Source organism: Eucalyptus grandis, chromosome 11 (assembly GCF_016545825.1).
Source record: "Eucalyptus grandis isolate ANBG69807.140 chromosome 11, ASM1654582v1, whole genome shotgun sequence".
Classification (NCBI taxonomy): Eukaryota; Viridiplantae; Streptophyta; class Magnoliopsida; order Myrtales; family Myrtaceae; genus Eucalyptus; species Eucalyptus grandis.
In genome coordinates, this window is record NC_052622.1 from 48,252,244 (window position 1) to 48,261,908 (window position 9,665).

Here is a 9,665-nt window from a genome sequence, read left to right on the forward strand (position 1 = left end):
TGATGGTTGATGAAAAGCAAGAAAGAGGAGAGAGAAACATACAGGAGCAGTTGAGCTAAGCGTCAGGCAGAGCACAACAGTAGAGGCAAATCTCTTGCCCTATTTTCTTAATTTATCTGATACTTCATTACAAAACAAGAAAGGGTTTTGTCTGATGGGATGCTTGCTCCTTAGTGCTTAACCCCACGTTCTATTTCTTTTTGTTTCCGAATTATTCACGTCTCGTTGTTTGCGTGTGGCTCTCTTCATTAGAAAAAAGACATCATCTTTTCTGATGTCGGTAGATTTAAAGTAGCAATAGAGGCTTTTCGGTAGTTGCAGTGCTGTCTTGTTGACCCAAAACAGTCCCGTTGAAGCTCTGCTTGTCTTCCTTCTTCGTCCACACCACAAGAAGGTAAGTACTCTGTCTAATGTGAACCAAATTCTGTTTTGTCAACTTCATTCTGCACGAACTTCTTCTGTGACGAGGTCGAAGAAGAAATAGGTTGTCTGATAATCCCCCTTTGTTGTTCTTCTTTTTTTTAAAAATCAAATGAAGTTCATTTAAGAACATCTTATGGTCCGTTCTTTTCCTGGTTCTTGTTTGTTTCCTCTAGCTTGTGTAGGTGGTTCTGTGTTCTGATTGGTTTCTTGTTTCTTGAAGTGGAAATGGGGGAACACTTGGGGCAGCTCAAGTTGACGGTGGTGCAAGGAAAAGATTAGTGATCCGGGATTTCAAGAGCAGTGACCCGTATGTTGTTGTCAAATTAGGCAGTCAGGTAAGGTGTGCTGTCTTGTTGACTGCTCGGCTGTTCATGTAGAGTTTCCTTTTTCGGTGTCCTCACAGTGCAGAAAAAGAGAAATAAGGGTGACCATTCATATGGCTTTCGATGTGTCAATTTTTGGTAATTCGTGTCTTTGCTCAAATAGCTAATTTTTTTTTTCTAATACGGTAAGAATTAGATTTCGTGGAGATGAATTAAAACTTGCCAACATGTTAATTGTTGTGTCATGTTAAGTCGAGTTTCTGTCGTAACTCTCTCATGTTGGCTTTATGTTCAAGCCATGTTCACTATTCATGTTTTTGCCAGAAATTGCCACTCCTACGAGCAGACAAATTTGAACTTTTATTTCATGTGCATATATTCGCATATACTTTGTGACTTTAGGGTGGGAGGCTGGGTTGAGGTCTGTTCTTGAGATGATGAAAATTGGGGTCTCTATTGCTATTTGAGTTTTAACTTATCTAGGATCGATACTGTTTCTCACTTGATATCGAGTTTATCACATGTCAAGCACGCGCACGTTTTGTTTAAGCTCTTCCGTATGTTGGTCAAAGCAGCTTATGCAGATGCAAGATACAATTTGCACTAGTCCAAGGATTTAGATCTGCTTATTGATAGCAGAGCAGATGCTGTATTCAATGGATCTACGCAGTTAGCCAAAACCTAGGAACTAAAAACTATCAAATCAATCTTGAACGATTTGTGTGTGATTTCATAGCCTCCCTATCCCTGTTTCAAAAGGATCATTGGAGGATTGAGATATAACTCTGAAAGAGAAATGCTAGGGACAGATGCCGTGACATGAATGTCCTATATAGCCCATTGATTGGTGTCGTTTCCACATCGCAACTAATGTCAATCAATGGGCAAATGGTACAGTTGGTTTATCTATGACCATCCTCCAAAGTGGTCCTAAAATGGGAATATTCCTCTCCTTCTGTCTCCTTTCTTGCTTGCCTTCTTACCTTTCCTAAGTCCAAACTCATCCACACAGCTTCTGAGTCTACTAAGTTTCACCTTGCTTTGTTGAGTCATTTATGTTAACATCATTGAAATAACTTGCACTAGGTGGCAAAGACTAAGGTCATAAACAGTTGCCTCAATCCTGTTTGGAACGAAGAGCTAGTTTTCTCGCTCACAGAACCCCTTGGAGCTTTAAATTTGGTAAGCTTCTGATTTTCACCCCTTATAGTTCGTCTCATTTTGCTGATGAAGAATTATGCCATCTGCTCATCTGACTATGCTGCAACCTGTGTGGGGCCTTTGGTAGCGGAGGTTCCTTTCTATTGTTTATGAATGGCAAAACGTATACTTCCAATAGATCAAATAAAAGAAATTTGTAATGGCAACGTGAGGAAAACTCCATAATTTATTTTTCCACCTTCCATTTTCCTACTATTCCTGTTTCAATTTTTCCCCTTTCTTTTGATCTTCAGTGGGCTAGAAAGCAGAACAAAAATCATCTTCAAATGTGAGCAAACTAAATGGTGCTATCAACACTTACATTTGTATCTCTCGGTTGAGTGAAATCCCATGAAGTTCGTCCTTGCATTATAGATTTGAACTATATTTGCAGTCAGACAATCTTTTCAGTTAGCTTTGAGATAAAAAAATGTGCTGGAAAGAGATCTTCTTCCATTGTCCTAAAGTTTTCAGGTGCTGCTATGCTGACCCCGAGATTTAAAGATTTCATAATAACGTATGGTGCCTTCTGTAGGAAGTGTTTGATAAAGACCGTTTCAAGACTGATGACAAAATGGGACATGCCCACTTCAGCCTCCAACCGTTAGTCTCTGCTTCTAGATTGAGGAAGGTCCTAAAGGTTTCTTCTGGCGAGACGGCGCTAAGAAAGGTTGTACCTGACAGTGAGAACTGCCTCGTCAGAGAAAGCTCCATTGCTTGCATCGAAGGCGAAGTCGTACAAGATGCTTGGTTGAGGCTTTGTGGGGTCGAGTCAGGGGAAATTCAGCTGAAGATGAAACTGATAGACACTCCAGTTGCAGGCATGAGATAAGGCCTACACTCATAACTACGTATGGAAAAAGTGAAAATTCATTTCATGTGTGTAAATCCTGTAGAAATCTCTCTACTTTATAAGGTTGCTTTCAGCTCGTATGCGTTAAATGGAGTGGAGGAGTTGGCCTCAAATTTATAGTGAAGCAACACAGCGCCAAGATCTATCAAGTCCATGCGGCCCTGTGTCTTCCACAACTTATTGACAAGAATCTCAGATATTTGTACTCTAAAATTTCGATCGAAAGACCTGTATAATGAAGGAAGATAACCGTGGTTTTATGATTCTTGCTCACTCCACCTTAGAGAGTGGTTGCGAGATCACCATCTGGTGCATGCGATGCTTCAGCATTCTTTCAATCCTCGGACAAACCCTGATCCAAACCAGGGGCTCTCTTCCATCAAATTGGAAGTGCCGAAAATGGCACTTTCATAAGTGCCGGGAATCCCACAAAGGCTTATCCTCGTAGCCAATGGAATTGCCATCAATCTGATCAGCAGTTGGAGAAGAGCTTGGGTGATTGGATTTTTTTTTTTTTAACATTCTTGGTGTTTGAATAATTAAATATTTAATCATACTTACATCCAATACCTGAAGTTTTTAAAGTCGGCGCTGACAGATTCAACATCTTCGGCTCCAAAAATGATCATGAGGACATTTGTCCTGACCAAAGTATCTTTTCTAGTTGCTATCCCTCTAGTGTTTTCAATGCACGAAATTTGGGAAAAGTGCAGGAGTTTTATGACGAAGAAGATTTTGATGACTATGTGAAGTCTTTGGAACATATATTCTTTCTCAGCACCATGATGAAGCTCATGTATCAAGTCCAAGATGGTGGGAATCTCGTCATGAACGTCACTAATGAAATGAACAGGCATTTGACTAACTCAAAAGAGTCAATTACTCTTGCCGTTTACTCGCGCTTGGTTGAATTTCTTCAATTTAACATTTGATTAGTATAAATTCTGACATGGCACAGGAACTGTCTACTTATCGAAAGACGTTTTCTTCCATTTGTGCCGATCTGCTTTCTGACCCGCCAACGCAAGTGTCGCCAGGATTGGGCCAATCTACAGGATTATCAGGCAAAGCTTCGCCATGAGAGATGAACTTTAGGATTGCTCTGTTATAACATATTTATATAGATATAGATGGATGAACAGATCACTTTGTGTGCTTCAGTTTGGGTGCTCAAAAGAGTATAGGTTACCTAGTTTTGTTGCCTTTCCAAAACCATACATTCATATGACCCTGAGAGTTTGCCAATAATGGGAGTTATACATCCTCATTATCTCCAACTTAATATCATGTACTAGGAAATGATCTAGTTATTCATGAAGTTACAGTAGCTTGGTAGATCACACGCAGGCTAAGGCAAAAGCTAGTAGAGCAAATATCGCGGACTTGTACGTGACTGAGGTGGGCATTCTGCCCTCGTCTTCTCGGGAGAAAAGCCCGTTGTACAGAGGCAGGTTTATATAGACAAGCAAACCGCACCAGCCAATCTGCATGGCGAGCTGGTCTACAGCATGGCCGTGCATCACTAACCTCAGCATTGTGCCGATTAAGCACGACACATTGATCAGGGCGATAGTTGTTAGAACGGTAAACATGGGCGAGGCTGTGCCGAACTCCATGAGCTCTTGTTTGTACCTCTTTGAGACGTCATCGCCTGCCACTTTCTCGGTGATGACGAAAGTGGACTTGGTGACACCAAGCAGCCCTAGGATGTTGTCCAAGAAGCCGAAGAGATGGGAAGTTGTTCTCCGGTACAAGCCCATTCTTTGGTCATTCCACCATCCGTGTAGCGTGCTTCCGCATGTCCACATAAATTCGGTGGCGCTGTACACCATAGTTGCCACGACGACATACATGACGGGTAAACCCCAAAGATTCGACACCTGATGCAGCAATCAATCATCAATTAGCATTACGGGTTACTGATTTTGAAATAACATGTTTTGAGTCGTCGCATACTATATGATTACCTCAAATTTTGAAGATATTACGATGCACAAAATTGTTTCTCAACTATATTACCTTGGGGAATAAGAGATGCCTCGGAGGAGACAGGCGACGGGACGGTCACATAGAACAGACTCGGTAAGGAATTTGCAGCCCACAGCAAGTAGTTGCAGTAGCAAATTTGAAGCTTCAGAGGGATCTTGCCATGTCCATACAAGAAAGGACAGTGCCTCGAGAGGGTGATCTGGAAATCGCCCCCGGACCATCGCTTATGTTGGACTAGGGACTGCAACAACGTTGTGGGAGCGACTCCCATGAAGGCATTCCTTTCTGGTTTGAAAAGACTGATCTCCAACCTCGGCATTGCATTGATAAACCAGTAAGCACGTCTTCCACCGTGCACCCATAGTTTAAGCCCATCTGCAATTTGACAATATAGTTAATATTTTCCTCGATGTCTATACTGGCAAACCAGTAACCATTTTGATGGAATTATATATGAATGAGAGACCTCCTTTCCCCAATCAGTGTTCTCTTCATATGCACAATCAGCCAGCGTTTTGCATGTTTCCTCTAAAACACGCGCGCTGTCTTGTTTCTGGTCGTGGCGCTCCCTCTTCAAGGAATCTGTCTCACCTTCCGGCATATACTTTCTCCCGGACAGTGCGTCTCTGCGGTGAAAGCACCCAGTGCCAATGTACATAGGGCCTCCATTGCCGTCGAGTCCATGAAACTCCACCTAACAGTCACAAAAATGTACCAAAAACTCAGTCAATTTGCACTTCAATCTTTAGAGTCTAAGTTCAATGTTCTTGAGTGGCTCACGTGATTGATTAGCCCCAAGGAACTGCTGTATAGGTCGTTCTCTGTGAGGTTATCAGTTCTGTGGATACTGTACATAAGCAATGTCATGACCATTCTCTTCGTCCAGTAAGAAGCAAAGTGCGTCCCTCACTGAGTCCGAGTTGTTCGAGTACATGTCACAGTCCACGTTAAGGATGATGGGCGCGTTGCTGATCTTCGACGAGACCCTGATCTATTAATCCGGAAGAATAGGAGGAAAGAGCAGATACGATCTTGAACATTAGTAAATCTCATCCCATGTATTTCATTTTTCTTTATGATCAGAACATGTTGATTTTAAGTTAAACAAAGTATGAATCTGACAAAAATGGTTGGTACAAAATTATTATTGTTGGATGATACCAATTTATTTGCCAATTCAGAGCAAATATCGCAATGAATTTGGACCTCTCAAATGCCGATTTCCTAGAGCATTAGAACTTTTGTAACATGTCAAAATTAATCCTATTGGATGATGAAATTACCTAATTCCTACCCTCCCTTCATAAAAATGCAAATAGCCTATCTTTGAGACATATTGGTGGAAAAGTTGAAAATTTTCAAAATGGTAGTCAGTCAAAACACAAATTAGGGCTAATGCATATAATGTTATACGTGTTGATGGTAATACTACCAATGCATTCATCGCTCCTGCTTTGAAATTATGATGGTATTGGGGTCTCTTTTCTCTTGCTAGGTACGCGAGTTGGAAGAGGTTGTCCTTCATCATCCACTGCTGTAGAGTCTGTCCCGTCAATTAGAATCTGCAACATCGTGCGAAAATATTTCGGAAAAATGGGAAAGGTTGAGAATCATAACTTTGGTAGAAATTATTGAGAGCACTGCAGCAATATATGTATATAGTACTTGAAAATCGTTTGATGATCTCTTCGGCTGGAGACGGAGTCCCATTCGAGAAATCCTTTGTGTTGCTCCGCATGTCGTCTGTAACACGTCCCAGCTCAGCCATTGCTTCGATCCGTTGCTTCATGTCTTCATATAAGTTCTACCACGATCAAAGAGCACAAAGCCTTTGAGATATGCAATTTATTCAGACTTAAGAGCCACTGAACTGGTTAAATGCCTGATCTTTCATGGAAGTCTAGAAGTTGAATGCATCACAGGGTGTCTAAATTGGCGGATGGTAAATAAAACATTATCGACTTGCATCGAATCTATGTATTTCTGCATGTGGCTCATGTGGTTACTTCTTCCTCTGGTTCTTAATCTAATTCCTGCCAAGGTCTTATAATGTCAGAATTCAATAACTATTTGTAGCAGCTACAACCATCCGGAGCTGATGTTTGGTAGAATCATATGTACATCACATATGTTACATATTGTGCTTAGGTTCATGGTCGACTTTGAAAGGAATGTCTGCTAGCTCTAGGCAGGCGAGTCTCAGACTTATTCAATGGCTATTTTCGTTCTTACTGAGAAATCGAAACGTGTTTTGCTGGTTCACCATAGAAACGGAGAAGTTATCCTACCATGCATCATGATGCGATTTAAGCCCTTGTCATCTTGTAGCTGTCGCTAAACCCCAGTCGATTCCATGCACGTCAGTTTCTCGTACGGTCATTGTTTGCGATCAATGCATCGACTCATTTGTTCTTGGAGTTCCAGATTTTAGGAAGATGCGGAATTCGTCAAAGGAATAAAGACACTGATTTGGCGGGGAAGACTAGGTCACAAAAAATTGTTTTCTCAATCTAAACTCCGACGGCTATTGTGGTCGATTTCTTTCATTTGACTTTTGTTGCAGCTCAATTGGACGGTCGTCATTCTTATATCATGCTATACGGAGCAGATAGTTAAATTCGGGAGGCGAGATAAATAAATACTCCAATCAAGAAAGAGAGATATGGAACCTTAGTATAAGTTGTACTATAAACTAAATAATCACGCATGCAGCGGCAGCCGCCCGCCTCCCTTGGTTCCTTAATTGGCTATAAGTCAATGAAAATGCCAAAACCATCAAATTACTCAATCATACATTAAACTTTTTAGGTTTAGTGAGGACACCCTCTTATAAGATTATCGATTCGATTAAGACATAAAACTTAGAATAAAGTGATTGACATGGTAGACAAGTATGTCGAAACTAATCCCTTTCTATTCATCACACTAACAAAATGTTTCGTGTAACCAAATTGCATGGCCAAAATTTCTATAGTTGTTAAAAGATACCAGAAAAAACAAAATTTCTTATAATAAAAATAAAACCTTTAATAGATTTTTAGACTCTTTTTATACTCTGATGTCATATTTCCATCTGACTTGGTATCTGATAAATGCGTAGCACTCTCTCTCATTGACCTTTCGGTCTGTGATATTTACCTGCAAGTCTCTCTCTCTTTCTCTCTCGTGGATAAGAATTACTTGAGAAGGGATTGTGGTGGTCGGCTTTGGGCTGGAGGTTGACAATTTTGCTGAGCTTGCTTTGGCAGCAAGTGGTGGGAGTGCTCTCTGATGGATTCGCTCTATTATTGCTTCCCATACCTGACGGCATGATCGCCGATCGGGATTCGATGCCCTCCAGAAAGAAAGGACTACTATATCTGTTTTTGGATGGAACGTTCGGCTTAGAGCCGGGGCATTCGGCATTCAGAGTTCTCTGGTCATGTAGCGATGATGCGGAGCAGAAGGTTAATCTTCTTTTTGTGGTGTATGTTTTCAAGGTTAAGGGTTATATGCAGATGATGGAGAGGTCAGATTTTTCTTAGTTGCGTTGTTATCTACAGTGCCAACTAGAGATTGCATCCGACCCCATTTGGAGGCGAGAAATTGACCGTAATCTTTGCATGATGCGAAGGATTTTCAAGATCAGCTACAAAGTGAACTCATAGACTGACGCAGATAAGCTTTATTGTTGTGCGTAAGAGATGATTCTCTTCACTTGAGAGAGAGAGAGAGAGAGAGAGAGAGAGAGAGAGAGAGGCTTACTTTCATCGACAGCCACTCCTGCCGCTTGAGAGAATCATCTAGAGATTCGGCGGCGCTTTTGAAATAGGCCTCCGGTGACCTCGGTTCGACATTAAACTTCCTACAGAAGGGGAGCCATTTCTTGGAGAACAGAAAGCTTCAAGCATTGCATAGAAGGTAAAGGTCAGAACAGCCGTCGTCGGAGAGATAGACGCTCATCTTGTCCGGCGGATAATTGCGCCATGACTGATAAGACGGTGTTGATCACCATGGTCGGTGGCTCGATCACAGGATCGCCGTGCAGACAAATATGTCTATCCCCGGCAAAACCTTCTCGTATCTGAAAATTCAAGAAAACAACATCACAAAAGGATCGATAAACACTATTTCTTTTTCGATTTTGCGATGGGAGACGCAAGTCTCGAGCAAAACATCAGAGAAAAGACCAGGAAAACAAACCTCTGAGAAAGCCTGTCCTTGAAGGTGCGGCGATGCACGGGGTTCCATCTGACGACGACTGTGACGAACCAGTAAATAACAAACCAGAGCTCGGAGAAGAAAGCTCCGAGCCAAGCCCACCTCGCGGCCGTGTTCGGCTCCGGCAAGTGATGAACTCGGTAGCAGAAGATGAAGATGATGCCGGCGAAGACGGACACTGCGTACGATCTGAGATGAAGAGGTTCTTGGCTGGCTTCGTTTCAAACAAAGGAGCATGGCTCTTCTCCACCATCTTTTAGTCTTCTATTTTCTCTCTTCAAATCTTCTAGCTGTAGTATCACAGGCAAATGTGTGGTAAGGAACTAGGCATGTATATATATCCATGCGGGTTCAATTCCCAAGCGACCTTTCCAAAATTTGTTTATAAATTCTGCAATTCTTAACTGGTTAAATAATGCACAATTAACGCCTAATATCCAGATGGTGACATTCAGAATCATATATAATTTTAGGGACAAACGCATTGGAAGCTTTAAAACTTATCATAAAGTGTAATTAAGTCCTAAAACTTATAAAGAAAGTGTAATTGAATCGTAAAATTTTCAAAAAAGTACAATTAAATCTAAAAACTTGTAAACAAAGTGCAACTTAATTCTTAAACTTTCAGAAAATGCAATTAAGTCCGAAAACTTATCATAGAAATGTGTCATGTTCTA

General features: G+C 41.3%; 1 protein-coding gene and 1 pseudogene across 1 annotated transcript; one reads left to right on the forward strand and one right to left on the reverse strand.

The window, feature by feature from the left end:
* The first annotated feature begins 417 nt into the window (after window positions 1–417).
* LOC120285859 (protein C2-DOMAIN ABA-RELATED 11) lies at window positions 418–3,065 on the forward strand. Its single transcript, XM_039304504.1, is given in 5 exon segments — window positions 418–484; window positions 644–694; window positions 697–758; window positions 1,833–1,928; window positions 2,482–3,065. Coding segments are annotated over 4 exon segments (501 nt in total). The 5' UTR covers window positions 418–484; window positions 644–648; the 3' UTR covers window positions 2,779–3,065.
* Window positions 3,066–3,964: 899 nt separating this feature from the next.
* Window positions 3,965–9,333, reverse strand: LOC120289978 (annotated as a pseudogene).
* Window positions 9,334–9,665: the final 332 nt, after the last annotated feature.